Genomic DNA, 21,744 nt, shown 5'->3' with positions numbered 1-21,744 from the left:
CCACCAGTCCAATAACAGGATTGGCATAACTACAGGTGTCTCCACCTGACCTGGGTGTTGGGATCCGGAGCCTCTGGAAGAGCAGCCAGTGACAATTTTGACCGGTTCTTAAAGCATCAACTGGGGTTGAGACATTAGCTAGAGACATAAGCGCTGTTATTTAATTGTTCAGTGGTCAGTGACCCAGGCAAGTCCCTTTGCCTGTTCGTGGCCCTGAGGAAGTTCTGTTAGTGAAGAATTTAAAGAACTCCAGTCGGTTTGTAAGGCTTGATGAGAGCAAGAGGCTCACACACACTCTATGCCCTCGGTGTCCCTAGTCTCTCAACATTTTTGTATTAAAATGCATTTCTCCCCTAAACGTGAAATGACACAGTCGTGTCTGTTGCGACCATCTATTTGGAAACCTCCACCTGAGCCAGGGCGGGTCCCTGAGGCGTGCAGCGACCCTGGTGGACCGCGGTGGACCGCAGGCGCCGCTACCAGGCGCTGAGTCCCGGGGGCTGGGGGGGGGGTGCGTCTCGAGCCGCGCGCACCCGCCAACATGCGCCGCTCTGATTGGTCCAGCTGGCCCCGGCGTCCAATCGGTCTAGCGTTTGTTGAGTAGCGGCGGCGACCTCCGTACTCAAGCGGCGTGAGCGGGGTGCGGGTGGGCGGCGGGGCCATGAACCTGGGGTAAGCCTGCGGGGACGCCCTGGGCTGCGCGCTGCGGGCGCGGGAGAGGCGGGCGGGGCGGGCCGGCGGCCTGCGGCGTTGGAGACCCCCACACACCCGCGGGGAGGCGGCGCCCCGATCCCGGCGAGCTGCTCCGGTCCGCACAGCTGCCCTGCACCGAGCTGGGGTGCCCTGAGCTGGGCGGGACCATTTCCCAAGCTGAGCGTTTTTAGGGAGACCGGCTGCCAAATCCGGGCGTCGCCGCGCGTCCTGCAGCTGAGTGTTAGGTTCTCACGGAGAAGCTGCCCCCGTGAGCCCACCGAGCTGTAGAGTGGGGACTTGGCTACTTGGGTTTCGTGCAAGATGTTGCCTTCTTCTAAGGAGTAAACGTGAGCTGTTCTTAGTCCTGCTACCGGGAAGTCTGAAACAACATTTCTCCCAGATTGTTTCCTTTAACACACCGAGGCATTTTGATTCCTCTACCAATGCAACGCTGGATTTAGCGTTGCTAGTTAGACTCTTCTCAGCCTGCTCGCCTTGAATTGCTTGCTTTGATATTCTCTCTCTCCCGCCTCTCTCTCTCTTTCCCTCCCTCCCTCCCTCTCTCCCTCCCTCCCTTCCTCCCTTCCTTCCCCCTCCTTCTCCCTCCCTTCCTCCCCCCTACCTCTCTCTCTCCCTCCCCCCTCCCTCTCTCTCTCCCTCTCTCCCTCCCTCCCTCCCCCTCTTCCCTCTCCTCTCCCTCCCCCCTTTGGTTTGTTATGTTTTTTAGGACAGGGTTCTCTGTATTGCTTATTTGGAGTCTGTCCTGGAACTCGAGCTGTAGACCAGGCTGGCCTGGAACTCACGAGATCTGCCTGCCTCTGCCTCCCGAGTGCTGGGATCAACGGCGTGCGCCGCCAACGCTAGGCAATGTTTTCTCTTTAACATGTCTTTATTACTGTTCTTGAACACATTACCCACCCCCAGTAAAACAATGAAATACCATGTGGAATCCCTTCAGTGGAGTTTTAATGATGACCCTAATAGACAACATAAGTTTTGCTGGTAGTGTTTATCATTTCTTCATGCTGGTGCCTTTGACATGTAAAGTGCCATATTGACCAAAGTTTATTATGCATTTATTATGGTAGTAAAAACAAAGTGTCACTAAAGCAATTACAGAACTAATAAATGTCTTATCAGTGTCTTACATCATGGTAAGTAGTTCTGGTAGCAGCATGGAATTTTTGATATAGAGCTACAAGTTAAAAGGATGCTGTAGTAACTGAATTACTTTATTCCTTACCAATAACAAAAGGTTTCAGGTTAAAAATGACAAATGCTTGCCTCACTGAAAGTTATAAGAAAGTCTTTTCCTGTGTTTCCCCCCCCCCCATTGGTTAAAAAATATACTTTTTAAGTATTTGTTTTCTGTGTATGGGTGTCTTGTCTGCACATAAGACTGTGGGCCACTGTGTGTCTGGTGCTCTTGGAGGTCAGATAGAACATTGCAGGTGGTTGTTAGCTGCAATGTTGGTTTGGCTCTGAAAAAACAGACAGTACTCTTAACTGCTGCACCATCTCTCCAGCCTTGGAAAAAATATTTAAAAATATAAAGACTTTTTTGAGAGAGGTTCAGGCATGAGGATCAAGAATTCAAACCTGGCCTGGCCTACATAGTGAGTTTGAGGGCAGCCTGGGCTATATGGCTTTAGAGAAACAAAAATCCTTGCTTTGATGGTTGTATGATTCCTATATACATTCAGAGGAATAGGTTTCCTTTCAAGGTTTGTGTAAATATTTCTAGTTGCTATTCAACTAAAATGTCAAAAACAATTTTCTCTTATATTGCAGAGATGGTTTGAAGCTTGAAACTGAATTATTGGATGGAAGAACCAAGCTGATACTGTCTCCATATGGTATGCTGTGTTATTGGAAGTTTAAAAATGTTTAAGTTTGTATGTAGAACATGCAATAGTTTAAGATACTTTTCTTGTGATAAGATAGATAAATGACACTTGGAAACCCCTTTTTCTTTTAATGTCTTCAAACTGACATTTATCCAAGTAAAGACATTGTGACCGTGATTACTGCTGTCACTATTGCTCTATAAAATGTATTTCATCTGTAATATATTTTTGATGTTCACATATCTTCTTGCCTAATAAGTAATGAAGGTAGAGTTTAGAGGATTATGTACTTTCCATGTAAACAAGCTATTGTGTTAAATTTATAAAGTATAGCTACAGTTGCTAAAGTCTTTTATTGATGGGAGATGTCAGCCTGTAAATATGTGAATAAAACACTGTGACCAGTAGGGCAGCAAGATATGCAGGTCGAGGAGACGAGGATTCTGAGAGGTGTAGGCAGAGAGCAGTCGCCATGTAGGACTCTAGAGGAGTAACATGTCTATGGACCCTCTCTCCGGTAAGATAAGACCACATAAAAATACTTAGATTAATAGAAATGGGTTAGTAATTAAGACAGAGCTAAACAAGAAGAAGCCCAAGCCAATGGTCAACAGTTTCATAAATGATATATTGTCTGTGTGTTTATTTTGGGGCAAGGTGGCAGTAGCACCAGGCTAGCAGGAAGAATGCTCTTAACATTTTGTTATTATTTGTTAGTTTTTAAACTCAGTATAGTTTTTCGTCTTATCTATCAAGTTATTTGCCTGCCCCCTCTGCACCATCTGCTTTTATCCTTACCTTGGAAAGATAACTGAAATAAAAATGAAATGGCAGGTATTACTTGAACCACCACATTGTAAATGTGGGAATACTCGGGTGGGATTTGAGGTCAGTGCTTTTGGGATAGTATTTTTATCCTACATCATAAACAGTACTTAATGTTTTCTTTTGTCATTGCCTTAATATGTTTTGGGTTTATAGTTTAGTAATTTTATATTATTTTCTCTTGTAGAGCATAAATCAAAAGTTTCTGTGAAGGTAAGTTAAGTGATTTTGACCCTACCTGTTTCGACGTGTGAAATGTACACTTTCATGGGTTCTGTGTTGAGGCAGGGTTTCCTAGTTGTACCCACAGCTTGCTAGGACAGATAGTGAAGTTGGGTAGCTTTTTCTGGAGGATTTTCGTCTCTGCTTTCTGAATGCTGGAATTAGAAGTAGGCCTTCATATGCACCCAGCATTTATGTGTGTTCTGAGCATCCAAATACTGCTCCTTGAAATTTCATGGCAAGTGCTTTAACCAGTACTTTGTCTTTATAGTAGAAGTATTGCTAGAACTTGGGGGGTGGGGGGGAGGCAGTATACTATAAAAAGGTGTTTTAGGACATAGTCTTATCCAGTAAGCTCTTAGGAATGATTTGGGGTCGGTTGCTTTCCTTGCTCAGTAACCTGAACATAACTGAATCTTTATGGGGAAATCTGACTTTCTTTTTTTCTTTTTTCCCCCAGCCTCCTTTTATTATTCCTTTTTGGCACTGAGCTATAAGTAGTGTTTAGAATTAAACTAATTGCACCTTGACATGATGTGCCATCAGAGTTTTTGGTAAATGTTTTTAGAAGACTCTTCTACGTATCACTTCTGGCACAACTGGAATATGGCAAAATAATGCCAGTTATAGGGTTCCGGTTGGTAGGTTTGTATCCAACAGGGATTTTCAGCAGCTGTGAAGCTCCAGCATGGCCTTGAGCTGCACTCTGGCTTTCTTCATTCTTTTCAGGAGGAGGAAACAATTAGAAAACTGAGCCCTTGTTTTCAGGAAGAGGGTAGGCCAGGTGGATGACTGTTGTGAAAGAGTTAAATGACAGCTAGAGACCTGTGAAGGGGCACACACTAGAGAGTGGTGTCTGCCCATGTAGAACCAAGAGACAACTCATACCTGAGGTGACTCTGTTATTAGAAGTTCAGAGATGAGGGGTTAGTTAAAGAAGTCGGGAACTATATTCCAGGCCCACAGAAAATACGACAGAATGCCAAATTATGGAAAATAAGTTATTGTGGAAAATGGTTTAGGGGACATGTAGGACATATAAAGCTTAGATGGAACGTATAAATTTATGCTCAAGTGTAGTGAGATAGTCCTGATCTTTATTTACCGCAATACTCAAGGACCTTGAAAATGATGTGACTTACTATAGGGAATTTGTTACTTTTTTTTTTTTTTTTTTTTTTTTTAAGATGGGATTTCACTGTATAACTCAGGCTACTAGCACAGAACCCCATTGTCTTCCTGCCCCAACCACAGTGCTGGGATTACAGGCATACACTACCAAGCTCAGCTCAGTGTAGGAGTTTTGATAATGGAAGTAGTAGATATGATCTGTTTTTCTATGTAGGAAAGCACAGTTAGGTAGCTCCATGAAAGGCAGATGACCATAACAGGAAACTAGTTCCTTGCCAGTTACAACAGCCTAAGGAGCACCTGGTAAGGCATTGAGCTTACATGGTGGTTTATGTGATGACAGGAGCCAAAAATGACCTATAATGCCTGTTAAGGAAGTCTGCCACACTTAGCAGTTTGAATGAGATAATAGTTTAGAGAACTAAAGTGCCCAATTATGATACAAAAAAGGCTCATGAGTCAAAACAGCAAGAAGAGAATTACAGTAGTTTGAGATGAACTGGGGTGGTAGGTGGGGGTCACCTGTTTGAGCCATGTGCAGTTATTTAGGTAAGTTGATTGATAAAGTGACTTGAAAAACTAAAATTACTTGGTTTTTGGTCTTTGGTTTTGTTTTTTGAAACAGTCCTGCTGGCACTCTCTCTGTAGATCAGGATGGCCTTGAACTCACATAGTTGCACCTGCATCTGCCTCTTGAGTGCTAGAATTAAAGGCATGTGCCACCACACCTGGCTCTAAAATGTTTTGTTTATGTCTAAAAATGAGAATCTAAAACCTGGCATTCTTGATTTTCGTGAACTATTGGATGATCTTCCAGTTAGGCTGTATTCCTGTATAACAGTGCAGCATAGCTGGGAAATATGGTAATACCCTTTAGATGAGAAAAATGCCCTTGGGGTCATGCCAGTTTCCATCCAGTCTAACTTATGAGACATATTTTAATTTGCTCCAGGGATGCAAAGGCAGAAATATACTCAGATGCTGATATTATCCAAAACCTACAACCAGCAGCTGGAGAGACAACTCAGAGGCTAAGAACACTGATTGCTCCTGCAAAAACACAAAATCTAGTGTTTCTTCTGACCTCCAGCACATATATGATGCATTAACATACACTCAGGCACACACACATAAAATGTATATTTTTAAAAACAACCAAAACCTAAAGCCAGGAGTACACAGGGTGAAGGGTTTGCTTAGTCTGTGTGACAGATTGCAGAATAAAGAATGGAAAAGAAATTTCTGGTTGGTGGTGGCATCTAAGATTGATAAGAAGGAAATGAGCAATTGGGGAGGTGTTAGGATAGGAAGATAATGGATCCCAGCACATGCAAACACTACTTAGAATTGGGATATGGGAGGGAATGAGTTAGCAAACAGGAGGTGATAGTCATTATCTAGAAGTTGAAATTATAGAGAGCTTGTAGTTGTGGGTCCTTAATAGGCTCAGTATAAGATCACTAGGGTTACTGTACACATCCATGACACTGGGAAAATGAATGAGACCATACAGGGAAGAATATAGATGAGTATGAGGAAGTAACTAGCCAGAAGGGTAGAAGAATATGTGGATATGAACACAACAGAAATTAAGACAGAACTGGAATTGGAGAGTTGGTGACCAAGCAGCTAAGATAGTTGAGGAATAAGGACTGGTAACCTCAAAGGTAGTATGAGTTATGTAATTTACTGATACAAAATTTTATTTGTATTCTTTAGTATCTGGAGTTAAAATAATTTCTCATTGTTGAGTTTTTCCAAATGGAAGTCTGCAAAGGTAAACAAAATCTTATAACGATAGTATCTGATAGCAAAATGGAAAGTTTAGAGGCCTGATTTATCACAGAATTTAAGAATAAAGATGATTGTTTGCTGGGTGTATGGTTCATACTCTAATCTCAGAAGGGATGAGAGGATCAAGGCCAGCTTAAGCTGCATAGCAATACTGTGTCTCCAAACAAAAATGACCATGTCAGTTTTTTTCATACTCTGTTATAAAGAATAAACTTGTGTTTTAACAGATGGGAAATAAGATCAAGATTGCAAAATGTCCTGTAAGAATAAAACAGACTGGACACGTTCTAAAATCAACACAGAATTCTTACATTAGGAATGAAAACGGTTTTCAAAAGAAGATAATTAGTTCAGAAACTTCACAAGCAAAACCTGAGAAAAGTAGATTAACACTTTCACCTTCTAAGGATTTATGTCAGCAATATGCAGAAAAAGACTGTCTTCATTCCCAAAAACAGTCTTTACTTGCAACCTCTAATATACAGAAGGCTATAAACACCACAGATAAATGCGTAGTGGATAAACAGAAGTCTTGTAAAACACACACCACCGAAAATATGAACAGCAGCATGGTGTGTCTAACACAGGACCAACTACGGCAGATTTTGATGAGTATAAACCAAGGAAATGGATCTGTACCCCTGACTGAAACTGGTAAGGAAGAGGAAACAAGTAAGATTTTTATTAAAATTTGTTAACTATTAATTTTCCCAGTATGTGCTTTTGAATTTCAGTCTCTTGAAATCTGATCTAACATGCAATAATTTTTAATTTTTTCCTGGCGGGATAGAGGCAGGATTGAGACGGGTTTTTCTGTATAGCTCTGGCTATCCTGGAACTCACTCTGTAGACCAGGCTGACCTCAAACTCACAGAGATCTACCTGCCTCTGTCTCCCAAGTGCTGGGATTAAAGGCATGCATCACCACCACCTGGCACATGCAGTAATTTTAAGTTCCTATTCACATTAGGGTTTTTCTTATACATAAAATATGTAAAACTGCTTTATAGTTTTGCTATATTTTAAATTAATGCTCAAGTATTTTTTTTTGGAGACAGGATCTCTCAATGTAGTTATGGCTGTCCTGGAGGTTTATACATATACCAGGCTGACCTCGAACTCAGAGAGATTCATCTGTCTCTACCACCTGAATGCTGGAATTAAAAGCATTTGCTACACTGCCTGGCCTAAAAATAATCTTAAAATAGCTGGTTGTGGGGTTTAATGTGCTATCACCAAGAGACCGGTTTCTTTTCTCTTCCAAAGCATGCAATTTAGTATGTGTGCAGCAACATCATTACAGTGGCTATTGACAACAGATACACGCCAAATGGAATCCTATGGACAATTCTGCCATGGCGAACATATGTCTGGTTCTCTTTCCTTACTTGTGACAGGAGAGGAAATGAACCAAAGAAGGTTATAATTTTCTTCCTGATGAAAGTCTCACTGGAGATACGCCGAGGAGGCCATAGCAGTACTTGTATTTCTTGTTTTGTTTATTATAGTCAGGCACTCATCTCCTTGTGTTACCAACTCAACAGTGAACTTTAGCTGTTTAGTGTCAGTGCACAGAGCAAGAGTAAATGCTTCAGCTGACAAGGACAGCAAGAGCCATCTCTTAAATGTGACATGAGTTGGACTGTTGCGGCTGCTGATTATGGGGAAGAAGTTAAACATTTTCATGGAGAAGGAAAGGGGTGATATAAAGGAGGAAAAAATTGACTTCATACTCCCTCTAGATGATAGTTACTATAACTGCATACCTGAATAATAATTAATAGAAAAAGCAATTTTCCAAAACTGATTAAAAGTCGGGACACATAGAATGGAGAGAGACAAGCTTGCAAACAAAGCTGTTTCTTTTGGACAGCTCCCTATCATTTCAGCAGACTGAGGCAGGAGTACACAAACTGAGGCAACCTTGAACTACATAGTGGGATCCCATTTCAAAAAACAAATTACATGCAAGAGTTTAAAAAGATAAGCTTCTGATACTGAGTTTCTGGTTGCTGTGTGTGCTTCCTGTCCTTTCCTCCATCTACGCTAAGGTTAGCTGTACTGTGCTTTGACCAGTGTAAATTACATTTACCCATAGAAGAATATTATAGGCTTTCTGTTTCACTAGTTAGGGTTATGTTTTAACAACCTAAGTGCAGCTTTGAGCTAAGGAGTTGTGACTATGAAAGTACTTGAAATGCCAAAATATTTAGTATAGTGAAATGAAAATACGATGACCCTGACCATGGAAGGGTCACACAACTAGTTTGGGTGCTGGGTAACTTCTATATGCTCCCATATGTTCACAGTAGAGTTTCTTCTCCCAGTCTCTGTTATTTGTAAATAAAGGAAGTTGGCTTTCTTTAGGCTAGAATTGCAGCTGAGAACTCTATCTCATTGCTAGGTATAGCGAGAGTTAAATATCGGCAGAGTTAAGACATTTTACATAACCCTGGGGTAACTTGCATTTTGCTGCTCCCTACTCTTTGAAATGGCACACTCGGGAGGGATCACAGCAGTGTTTCTGTACAACACCTGGTTTAGTTATGGTGGCTGGGGCACATAGGTTCACAAAACTTCCACAGGTAAAGAAAGAAAAGCAAGATCATGGGTGTTTTGTTTTGTTTAATAAATATATTTATTCATTTATTTTACATTCCAGCCACAGTTTACTCTCCCCCCCCCCCTCTCCTCCCAGTCTGTCCCACTATCCCCTCTCTGTTCCCACTCCCCACCCCCAATCTATTCTTCCTCCATAGGTCATGGGTTTTTACTAAACAATTTGCATCTCTTTATGTTGTGATTTATATTATAATTACAAATTACATGTAATTTCAAATTATATAAATTGTTATAAATTATTTTGACAAGTGAATGGAGGTTTTTTGGGGGGGTTGTTTGTTTTTTGGTGGGTTTGTTTGTTTGTTTTTTGGTTTGTTTGTTTTTGTTTTTTGTCAAACAGATCTCACTTAACCAGTCCGGCTTCAAACTCAGTACATAGCTAAAGCCTGAACTTCTGTCTTTCTGCCTCTGCCTCCTGAGTACTGAGATACAGGTGTGCACCGCCTTACCGGTTCACGAAGTGATACAGGTGGAGCAGGCTGGCACATGAGGCAAGCATTTTGATGTATTCTAGGCGAGCTTAGTGGTATTCCCAACCCTGATTTTTCTGTTTTTGCTTGTTTTCTTTTTTATTTGATGTAAAAAAAATTGTATAGCTATGGCCAGGAGTGAGCTATTTAATCTCTGGGCCACGATTTTTCTCTTTTCTCTTGACTATTTAGGGTAAGGTCTCATGTAGGTCAGGCTGGCCTCAGTCTACCCTGACTCAAAATGAAAAGATCGTTTCATTCTGTTTTTGTTGTTTGTTATAACAACAACCCTGCTATTGTTTCCAGGGTGGTCTTGAACTCCTTCCAGTCTTCCTATCCTTACCTCCTAAGTGCCCAGACTCTTGGTTTGTACTACATGCTGGCTTATGTAGTACAGGGGGTCATCCTAAGGCTGTGTTCATGTGAGGGAGGCACTCTGGCCTGTTGGGTTTGTTTTTGAGACATCCTCATGTAGCTGAGTCAGCCTTGAACTCCTGGTTCCCTTGCTTTGTCTTCTGAGTGCCAGGGTTGCAGTTGTGTGTGCCATCATGCCCAAGAGTCAGGGTCCCACTGTGCAGCCCTGGCTGGCCTGAACACAGAGATTGGCCTACCTTTGCCCCGAGTGCCGGGACTAAAGCTTTGCACCTCTGCACCTCCCTGTGTTTGTCTGTTTGTTTTGAGGCAGGGCCTCACTCTGCGCCCTAGACTGGTCAATGACTTAGTATTTTGTCCAGACCAGCCTCAAACTCAGAATGACCCTCTTGCCCCAGCTTCCTGAGTTTTATCTGAGGGTTAATGGGTGTGAGCCGTCATGCTTGCTAAGACTTTTCTTTCAACTGTATAGGTATATGTTAGGGTGAGGTGTTATACAGTAGTATGATTTTAAAACATGTATTTTATTTCCTAGGTCAAGATAGTTTACATTTGATCAATATTCCTGGCCAGCCCAACGATGTGAAAGTGCAGAAAATGGAGGCTGTTCCACTTGTCTCAAATGGAAATAAATATGTCTTCACTGGAACGCAAGAGGCTTTTCAACAGTGTGAACAGAGAATTGCCATGTATGTGACTCACATGTTTCTGGGGTATCTGGAGAATATGCATTTGCTTGTCCGTTGCATGTGAAGTGCTCTGAAGACTTAGCTATTTATGCAGTAGAAACATGTAAACATAATGGTAAGGCTCCTGGGTTTCATGTGTGTTTTTTATCTTAGAGAGAACGAGTGGAAACCAGCTGATATATTCAGTACTCTGGGGGAACGGGAGCGTGATAAAAGTTTGTTGGAAGCAAGAAGAGCCCAGTGGAAAAAAGAGCTAGGTAATTTATCTGCTTTCTAGTATAGTTTTGTTGGCTCATGGAGTACTTAGTTATCTTTTGATATATTATCAAGTCTTGTTCTATAACGTGTAACATTGCAGCTCTCTGCAGACTCCTGAGGAGATTTGGGCTTTCATGTTGCCCTGTGGCTTTGGTGTTCTTCAGGGTGCACCAAAACCAGTGTGCTCCTAGCATCCTTCTGGAGCCCTGAACCTTTTCTACTTACGTTTTTCTGTTATAGAAATCCTGTGTATTGAGATATGATTTATTGAAAAATAGTTCATTCGTGTGTGTGTGTGTGTGTGTGTGTGTGTGTGTGAACAATTTGTGAGGGTTAGTCCTTTTCCTTCTTCAACCATCTGAGTCTGGGGATTGAACTCAGGTTGTCAGGTTTGGTGGCAAGCGCCTTTACCCAGTAAGCCATCTCATCCACCCATAGTTTCAATTCCTATTTCATGTCCAGCAATTTGTGAGAATTGACTAATACCCTTACTTTGTGCTAGGCCCTACCCTGAAATAGGCAATACTTTTACTCAGTTTTACAGAAGAAACCAAGGATTAGTGGGTGGAATAGGGGTTTATCTGCTGTATAGGTAGGAAGCGGTTGAGCTTCAAGTTGACCATAAAGTGGCTATGTGCCTTCTAAGTCTATCAGTAATAATAATGTAGGAAGGTGGAAACGTACACAGAGTGCTTAGCATGTCAGTATTGTGAGAAGTTGTTCATTACTGATCTCTGTAATAAAAACATTCTTACATCTGTCTGTACTGTATTGAAGTTTGATTCTGATTCAGTGTTTTCTTTTATCCCACACCCTTCAAAGTTCCTTTCTGCCTTGTGAGTCATCTTCTCCCCAGAAAACAACTTTGATTAACTCATTATTTGTTTACATGATTTTTTTTAGTTTTTGTACATATTTTTAAAACGACATTATTTACAGATGAACAGGTTGCTTTAAAGAAGAAAGAAAAAGAAGCCTCTCAAAATTGGAATAATCCTTGGAGAAAATCTGAAATAGTACGTGAGAAACTTCAAATCCTTAACCAATCTAAGGTAAGAATATCAAATTCAGTCAAGCATTCTGCTTATGTCTTTATTATTACAATTTTTGTTTTGTTTTGTTTTTTTCAAGATAGGATCTTACTAATTAGCTCTGGCTGTCTTAGAATTCATTATGTATACCAGGCTGGCCTCAAACTCATATAGATTTACCCGCTTTTGCTTCTAGAGTATTAAAAATGTGTACCACCATGCCTGGCCTTTATTACAATTTTTAAAATGTTCACATTATAGGACCTCCTTTGACAATTTGGGTTTTTTGAGGCAAAGGTTTTTCTGTGTAACCCTGGCTGGCCTCAAACTTATGGTAGTTCTCCTTCCTCAGGTGCTTTCTGCTAGGATTCCAGGCATATACCATCATGCGCAGCACTGTACATCTTATTTTTAGTGCTCATTGATTAAAAATAAAAAATACTTTTCTTAGGTGTGACATGGTGCTTAATTTAACCACTGCCCAACTTAGTTTTCTCAATTTCCATTTGCAATTTGGAAGTTGCCTTGCTGATCTTTATTGGTGTTTAATTTTAGATAAAGACATAGTTTGTCTTCCCTTCCCTCCCTCCTTTGTCCTTTCTCCCTCTCCTGTTTCCTCATTCTGTCACAGGTGCCTTGACAGATTATAGCTGTCCAGGCTGATGTAGTAACTTAGAGCTAGTCAGTCATTAGATGGTGAGTTCTAAGTGGTAGTACTTTGGATGCATGAGCCCCTTAGTCCTTTTTTTCCATATAACCTATTTGCTTTAAAGGAATGATTCTGAGTTTCTTTTCTTTTAATTGCCAATTATTAGATTTTTTCCCCCTTTCAACTGTGTGTGTGTGTGTGTGTGTGTGTGTGTGTGTGTGTGTGTGTGTGTGTGGTTTCCATACATTTCTATGTATGTATATTCTCAAGTATGTAGTTACACATGTGCATGTGTGAACATCCCTGTGGAGGCCAGAGAGTAACTTCCAGTGTCTTGTTAGATTGCTCTCCACCTTATGTGTTGAGGTATAGTTTCTCCCTTCACTCAGATCTCAGTTCAGTGAGTCTGTTGTGGGACCTGAACTCACAGGCTGGATGCTGGACAGGCCCCCTCAACTGTCCAGTGTTTATGTGGGTGGGTGCTGGGGTCCAGATTTCCTCACACTTAACTGTCAAGGGCTTTTATCTATGGCTTAGTAGTGAAAGTCTGAAAACTAAGTCATGAATTCCAAGCCTGGATAAACAAGAATGACAGAAGTGTAATGAACCATTTGTCCTTTCAGGGTTGAAGCATGGCCTTATTTATATGCACTGTGAATGTGAGATGCTATTGGGGAAGTTTCTGTTGTTGCCTTTTTCTTTTTGTACATGCCAGGAAAGAGTTACATCTTCAGCCCTTGGAGAAATTATATTTTATTGAGGAAAAGAGAATGAACTTAGTAATACAAAAGCCCATTCCTTTACACGGTGCACTTCTAAACTCCATCTGTGCTTCTGAGCCAGTTAAGCATGAGGGTTATGAGATTATCCCTTAATTGAAATCTTGGCTTTCCTCTCATGAATAGCACTCCCTAGAAACCTCTGAAATAAAGAGAGTATGTTCTAGTACACACTTTAATACAGAATAGTTACCACCACAGACCACACTCCAGATGCTTGCCATTGTCAGACCATAGTTCTGTGTTACGAGTAAGGTTTTTCCTGCCGACCTGGACCCACCAAGGGGCCAGCCCCAATTAACACACAGAGACTCTGTATTAGATATAACGCTGTTGGCCAGTTGTTTCTCTGTCCTAAGTATTAAACCATTTCTATTAATGTAAGTGTTTCCACGTGGTCTCATCTTACCAGAGAGTGGGCCCGGACCTGTTGTCTCCAGTCTCTCCATGCTGACTCCTCCCTGCTACTTCCTCGAATCCTCCTTGTCTCCTAGTCCCGCCTATCTTGCTTTCCTATTGGCCAAAAGTGCTTTATTCATTAACCAGTATGAGAAACATATTTACAGAATGACATCTCCCATCAGTTCTGCAGTTGGCCAACAAAGTTGTTTTATACTTTGCTTAATTAAAAAACAAAATCCCGCATGTTTTGAGGTAAAATACATATAACCTAACTTTTACATTTACCATTTTTAAAAATACTGCTTTTTATATTTGTGTGTATATCTGTGTGTCTCTGTCTGTCTGTCATGATTGTGTGTGTGCCACACACAACAATCTGTGTGGAGGTCAGTAGACAACATCCAAGAGTCACTGGGACCAGGGTTAGACATGGGTCATCAGGTTAGGCAGATGTCCTTACTTGCTGAGCCATCTCACTGGAGTGATCAGTTTGCATACTGAGAATAATTAAAGCCACTTGAGTTATTAAAAAAAAAATTTAATACATGACCTAGGATCTCTATTGCTGCAATGAAACTAAATACCATGGCCAAAAACCAAGTTGGAGAGGGAAGAGTTTATTTGGCTTGCACTTCAGCATTGCTGTTCAACACTGAAGAAAGTCAGGGCAGGAACTCAAATAGGGCAGGAACCTGGAGGTAGGAACAGATGCAGAGGCCATGGAGGGTGCTGCTTACTGTCTTGTTCTTCATGGCTTACTCAGCCTGCTTTCTTATAGAACCCAGGACACCAGGCTGAGTCCACCCACAATGGACTGGGCCCTCCCCTATCAATCACTAATTAAGAAAATGCCTCGGGTCTTGGTAGCATATACCTGTAATCCCAGCCCGTGAGAGGTAGAAGTTTAAGACTACCCTGGTTTACAACAGCCAGGGCAGTTACACAGAGAAACCCTATCTCAAAAAACCAAAAAATAAAAAAATTAAAAGCCTAGATTAAGATTAATATTTATAAGCTGGGTGGTAATGGTGCACACCTTTAATCCCAGTACTTAGGAGGCAGAGGCAGGTGGATCTCTATGAGGTGGTCTGGTCTTAAAATTGAGTTCCAGGTGAGCCAGGACTGTTAACACAGAGAAACCCTGTCTCAAAAAAAAAAAAAAAAAAGTATGTATTAAAACGATGATCTACAAAAGCAGAATGGTGGCGCTGGGGAAACAGCAGAGTCAGGAGAACCTGAGTGGGGCTGCAGGCTGTGATGCAGTACTGGAGATGTTGATCCCTGGGCTTGCTGGACACCAGCCTAACCTGCCTTAGGTCCCAGTGACAAAATCCTGTGTACAAAAGCAAGGTGGATGGCTTCTGAGTAATAACACTTCTATATCCCACACCCAGTGATGACTTGGTAAAAATTTTCACTCTTAAATTACCTATCTGGACGAAGGACATATCTAGGATATATGTTTTTTTAATGTGACAAAAGATTCTAGTAGGTAAAACTCTAAGCATGGTAAATAAACATGAACAACTAGGACTTTGAACTGTATGCTAAACATTTGAATCTTGTTTCAGAGGGATTTTAACAGTAATTTCAAATTGAAAATAACTTAAAATTTTAGTTAAAATATACATCATTCCCCTCTTGTGTGCTGCTACCCTACCAAGTTCACAGCTTTCTCTTTTTTATCTGTTGTTACTACACATACATATAAACAAACATGTAAGCACAACCTGCTGAATCAGTTCAGGGCTGCCTGCATGTACATGTCCCTGGGACTGACCACTTGGTATTGAATAACCAGGGGGCTCATCTTTGGGGAAAACTAATTCTTCCCCATCTTTACTGGAATGTCACCTGTTGTTGGAATTGTTGAGATTTCATTGGTGTCATAGCTAGAAGACATACTTACAGCAGACTTTCTACTCTCCTGATGCTAAAAATCTTTCCATCTCTTCTTCTGTGTTGTTCTCTGAGCCTTAGATGTAGATGTTGTGTTGTAGAGTATCATTTGGGCCTTTGACAGGGTTGTGTCTTTCTGTAATATGTGCTGGCGCCACTGTACAATGAAGCTTCTTTGATGAGAGGTGAGATCTACATCTACCTATGGGCATAAGGATAAGAATTTAGAATACAGTTAGGAACTACACTGCTCTAGGGAACAGGTTATTGTAGGTTCTCTAAGGTCCATGATCTCATTAGCCACATATGTAGTTGACTAGGTTTACAGTAGCAAGCATGATTTCCTTCCTATTAAGTGGGCCTTGAGTCCAATGAGACAGCTATTGATTACTGCCAATATAGTCAACTTGAGTGTCACTATTGTCCCATTAGGAATATCTTGCTATGCTGGTCATTGTTGTGGCATCACAGCTGATTAGGACTATTGGTTGCTTCCTCCCGTAGCAGTCTATATATTAACTTCATATATTAACTTCCTTTACTATGAAAGCTCATCTTCAGGAAGGATTGCTTTCGGGTCAGTTCCAGCTCACATCCTTTAAGGATGTGATGTCTTCCACAATATGGACTTTAGCTTCTGGGAAGCAACTAAGTACCCTATCTTGTTTTGGGAGTCTTGCACTCTTCTGACCAGCAGCTTGAAAGGAGGTTTCTCATGCTTGGTACTAGGGGTTTTGTTAGATAGTCTAATGGTTCTTGGTGGGGTACAATGACCTCAAGTGATGTAACTTCATTTAAACTATATACATTTGTATAATACATATACACATAGATGTAATTTTAGGTAAACAAAATAACACTTGTTGTTATTAATTATTAATAATTACTAATAAATAATTTCCTGTCATTTTTAAGCATTCTTATGATTTATCCCTCCTCTCTCTATCTCCTTCCATATTGTTTTCCCTCCTGCTCCCCAGTTGAAGCCCTCCTCCCCATTTACCCTTTGTATCACCTACCTTTTATCTCTTTGGAGTAGGCCTTACCCCACCCCCACCCCACCTCCTGTTTACTTTCCTGGTCTTTGCAGTTAACTCAGTGGTCCTCAGTCTTCCCGATGCTGTGACCTTTAACACGGTTCCTAATGTTGTAGTGATCCCCAACTATAAAATTATTTTATTGCTACTTCCTAACTATAATTTTGCTACTATAGGGATCATATTGTAAATATCTGATATGCAGATTGATGACCGCTACTCTACATTACATATTCACATCTAAAGATTTGGAGCTAGGAACCATGGGAAGAAAATTCAGCATTTGTCTTTCTGTGTCCAGGTTACTTAACTCAGTATATTTTCTAGTTCATCCATTTACCTGCACATTCCATGACTCAAGATTTTCTTTCTTTTCCTTTTTTTAAATGGCTGAATTGTATTATATTTCATTATGTATATGTACCATATTTCATTGTCCATCAGTCAAAGGCCATATGGTTGTTTGCATTTCCTAACTATGTGAACATTATTGAACAAGTACTTGTGAAGTAGGATGAATTTTAGTTGTTTTGCTACTTTTAGTCTTGGAAGATCTACTCAGTCACCAGAATATTCTTTCCAAACATTGCATTTTTATAGTGTTTTAAATGAAGAATCAATTAAAATGTTTTCTTTCTGTGTACCTAGATGTTTTTACACCATCTACCAGTATATGTTTAAAATTCAATTCTGAGGGTCAGAGCATGTCTCCTTAATAGTATGATCAGATTCTTTGCCTGACAGCATTGCTTCTCCTAGTGATAAATGCCTTCCTTACTGGATTAGATCTGTGTGAATGACCTGGTAAGATTTATACTGTTGAGGCCTGACTTTAGTTGGTTACTGACTTGTTCAGGAAGCTGGACTGCCAGAGTCTCCATGCAGCAATGTCAAAGAGGAGCAGCAGAGAAATTGGACTGAAGACTTGAGTAAACAAGCAGATGACCAGCAAAGGAAAATAGAGGGAAAAATGATATATGCAAAGGTAACTCAGGAAGTTATGGCTGTAATAGAAGATTTCAAGTCTTTCCTAACATAAACTTGTAAATATTCTGAAATTGTTTGACAAAGTAAACATTTATCTTTATGAAACTTTTCATAGCATAAATGTGTGGGTTTTAAGTAGCTTTTTAAAACTTTAGAAATTAATTTTTTAAAAAATTCCCAAGATAGTTCTTATTACTTAAAGAATCAAAAAACACAATTTTGTTAGTTTTTATCTTACATATACTACTTGTTTTCTTTAGTTTTCGAGATTTTATTCACTTTTTTTATTTGTGTAGGTGTTTTGCCTGCACCAAATGTGTACAGTGCCCAAGGAGGCCAAGAGAGTAAGGATCCTCTGGAACTAGAGTATCAGGCAGTTGCTAGTTGCCATGTGGGTGCTGGGAACTGAACCTAGGTCTCTCCTTGGGAGGGCAACCATCTCCCCAGCCGATCAGTGTTTGTCCTTTATAATTTTGTATGGGAGTAGTTGAAAAGTTCTGAGCATTTCTTATTTGTCACTGTTAGGGTGAGGAACATGACAGATGGGCAGTGCATTTTGATTCGTTAAAGAGTCTTCCTGGGTCTCAGTCTCAGCTGTCCTGTCAGTTAACACATCAACACCCGGAGTCGTTTTGTATTTCTCCTGACACTCAGGAGCTGGCTGATGTCAACAGCATTTACACCCCTCCGCCTGCCATCCAGGTGGGACCTTCAGAGGAGGAACAGAGAGCCAAGCCTGCTGCAGATATGGTTGTATCACACAGTCAGAAAACAAAGTAAGTTTACTTTACATATTCAGTCCTTTAGAAAGTGCATTTGACTAGGACTGCCATCATGTCCATTTCATTTTAGTTTGGCATTTTTCTTTGAAATAGAAATGGTTAGCAGATGTTGCTTAAACAAAAAATGGTTAACCTCTCTGGCGTTTTATGCTTCACAGCTTTCTCCGTTCTATGACTGCACTCTTGGACCCAGCACAGATTGAGGAGCGGGAAAGACGCCGGCACAAACAGTTAGAACATCAGGTATCATGTTGTAAAACATTTCCTGTTTCTATACTGTGCCTTAAATTGTAAGACATTGTTCTTTGCTTTAGTAAGTAATGATGGCCAATATATACCTAAGTAAATAGAAAATTGATTCCCCCCCCCCAGACAAGTTTTAATGTAGTTTAAGCTGGTCTTGAACTTGCTGTGTAGCCAAGGCTGGTCTTGAAATCTTGATCTTCTATCTCCAACTCCCAAATCCCAGGATTATAGGCATATGCCACCACACACAGCTGGAAATTCTGATATAAATTTTCAACTTGGGTCTAATTATATCCTTCTGTAAATCCAGTCTCTTACACAACTGGCATCATTGTTGTAATTTAAAAAGCAGTGTTCAAGAGAAAGATACCATGCCACAGAGCTCAAATGGAAGGTTATTTTTATCAGGGGGAGGGAAGGAGGGGGAACTGGCCTTTGGGGACAGGAGCAGCAGAAGAGAAGAGAGGCGGGGCATGGAGTACAGAGACAGGCAGAGAGAGAGAGGAGGGCAGGGCCCTTTTAAAAGGGAATGTAGGGAACGTGCACAGGTGGTGCTCTTAGTAGCTGCATCTAAGGGCATATCCTGTCAGAACCCACCCCAAGAGCAGACCGGTACACATGCTTGAATACTAACAATCATATGAGCTGAGGTCCAGACAGTGTTATTGCCAGGTTGCCTCCTTCTGGTGGAGCCATTAAATGAGTATGTTGTATATATGACTTTGTACTATTATTAAATATTGGCTACTTCCTCAGAGTTCTGTTCAGGTCTTTGAAAGAAAACATGCAAGAAAATCAAAGCAATCTAGTAGATAATATGGGGCTGAGAGTAAAACTCTTTATCAATGCTGTGCAGTGGTGGTGCATGCTTTTAGTCCCAGCACTTGGGAGGCAGATGCAGGTGGATCTCTGTGACTGAGGCCAGTCTGGTCTACAAAAGCTAGTTCCAGGACAGTCTCCAAAGCCACAGAGAAACCCTGTCTTAAAGGAAAAAAAAAAAAAAAAAAAATACCAACTCTCTCAGGCTGATCTAGAGGGACAATGGTCTGAGTGACTTTTGTGGTTCTCTATTCTCTGAAGAGTTTGTGTGTTGAATGAGCCCTTGCCATGTTGCTAAGATGTGGCATTTTCTTATCTAGTCTTCTGAGTAACAGGTGCCACAGATACGCACTCAGTACACAGCACTGTTCCCAAGTTCATTGAATCTTTTAAAGTTTTTAGGTAATTTGGCCCAGTTAATTTTCCTTTTTGAACTCAGTGAAAAGCTGAGAGCATCTCCCATTTATCAGTCAATGTGGTGAGTGCTGAGTAATTTCTTTAGTTGATTCTTTTTGTGGTACACATGCTAGTTAAGTATAGTTCTCCCCCAATTCCATTGTATGTGTAACTGGTAAATCCTCATCAAAACCAGTGCTACATGGATCTTTCCTTGTGACAGTCACTTGTAATTGTTTATGACTAGAAAGCAATCATGGCTCAGGTGGAAGAGAACCGCAGGAAGAAACGGCTAGAAGAAGAACAGAGAAAGAAGGAGGAGCAGGAAGAGGAGCAGCGCTTGGCCCGGGAACGGGAAGAAATGCAGAGGCAGTATGAAGAGGACATTCTTAAGCAGAAGCACAAGGAAGTAAGTAGGTGCTCACATCGTGAGGTAATGAAGAGGCTGGTATCTGCAAGTTTTGAATTGTGCAGCTTATGTGTGGAGACATTACAGCTAAGGAAAGGGAGGCTTGGCAGGGTCATACCCTCACATGGTCCAGATCTCAGATGCTGCATGCTTGGCCTGTTCATGGGAGATGGTTAGGGTGAGTGCAACACCAAGCTTCATTATGATCAGGAGTAGATGCACACAACCTACTAGCAATTCTAGGTATTGGGCCCATAGGATGCCTCAGCAGGTAAGAGGTATTAACAACCAATACATAGAACCCATGTTCCAGGGAAAAGTTTACTTCTGACCCCCACATACACACTGTGGTACAACATTACCACCTCCCTGCCCCTAAGTAAATCTAAAGTAATAATGATTCTAGATATTAAAAGAGTAATGATTGGTTGGGATTGCTGATGAAACTCATGGCTTGCTAGAGGCTTCCATTGGGCTCAGTAATAGTCTTTACAAAAGTCGGTCTTGTTACTTATATAGGGTAAGTGGGGTGGTCCGAGTGCTGTGTCTGAGCTGAGCTGACAGAAGAGCAGACTGCCCAGTGCTATTTCAGTTGTCAGCTTTAAAGACACCAAGTCTGCACTTCCTTGCCGGTTTTTTCTTGGTATCTTTCAAAAATGGGATGTGAGAAGATATAGTCTGCACTCCAGTTTCATTGAGTGGGTGGAGACAGCTGGCATGGTGGTGATGCACACCTGTAATCCTAACAAATTACACCTATAATTTGTGAGTTCAAGGGCAGCCTGGTCTACACAGTGAAACCCTGTCTAATAACAAGAAAAAACACATTAGAACAGCAATCTCTAAAAGGCCCTATTGACTGTTCTTCAACTGATATTAGACCAGCATCTGCTATGTAGGGAAAGCTTGAGCATTTGTACTGAATGGGAAGTGTCACTTACTTCGCTGAATGTGCTTGGTAATTGTTTTACTGTGTATGTCAATCTTGATAGGAAATGATGACTCTAAAGACGAATGAGCTGTTCCACACAATGCAGCGAGCTCAGGAATTGGCACAGAGACAGAAACAGGAACAGAGGATCCGAGAACTGACTCAGAAAGGCCATGACGCCTCCAGGCTGATCAAAAATCTTGGCTGTAAGTGATTAATTGGAATTTTATTTATAGTTTTGGTTTTGAAGATGATTTTAATACCTCTCTACTTTAAATCCTTAGGAAAACACATTAACTAGATATTTTTAAAGGGACAGAAGCTTTTCACCCAAGCCATCTTTAATAATTTTGAAAGCTGCCCTGAAACAGTACACGTTGCAGTATCCTTTTCACAGAAATTTTCACACTAATCCTGACATAGGTACAGTGTGTACGTTAATATTCATTCTTTT

The 21,744-nt window shown here is 41.0% G+C and overlaps 1 protein-coding gene across 1 annotated transcript in view; it reads left to right on the top strand.

Annotated features, from left to right (window-relative positions):
• Window positions 1-587: 587 nt before the first annotated feature.
• Ccdc66 (coiled-coil domain containing 66) overlaps window positions 588-21,744 on the top strand; it is a 28,032-nt gene continuing 6,875 nt past the window's right edge. Inside the window, exons 1-12 of the mRNA XM_051176757.1 lie at window positions 588-672; window positions 2,485-2,549; window positions 3,553-3,578; window positions 6,740-7,166; window positions 10,512-10,665; window positions 10,819-10,922; window positions 11,863-11,975; window positions 17,577-17,705; window positions 18,233-18,483; window positions 18,648-18,732; window positions 20,198-20,359; window positions 21,352-21,496. Coding sequence (XP_051032714.1) covers window positions 662-672; window positions 2,485-2,549; window positions 3,553-3,578; window positions 6,740-7,166; window positions 10,512-10,665; window positions 10,819-10,922; window positions 11,863-11,975; window positions 17,577-17,705; window positions 18,233-18,483; window positions 18,648-18,732; window positions 20,198-20,359; window positions 21,352-21,496 — 1,672 coding nt within the window. The 5' untranslated portion in view covers window positions 588-661. The remainder of the gene's footprint in view (window positions 673-2,484; window positions 2,550-3,552; window positions 3,579-6,739; window positions 7,167-10,511; window positions 10,666-10,818; window positions 10,923-11,862; window positions 11,976-17,576; window positions 17,706-18,232; window positions 18,484-18,647; window positions 18,733-20,197; window positions 20,360-21,351; window positions 21,497-21,744) is intronic.

The sequence above is a fragment of the Phodopus roborovskii genome, unplaced genomic scaffold (assembly GCF_943737965.1).
Source record: "Phodopus roborovskii unplaced genomic scaffold, PHOROB, whole genome shotgun sequence".
Taxonomy (NCBI): domain Eukaryota; kingdom Metazoa; phylum Chordata; class Mammalia; order Rodentia; family Cricetidae; genus Phodopus; species Phodopus roborovskii.
This window is presented reverse-complemented; position numbering and strand designations above follow the sequence as displayed.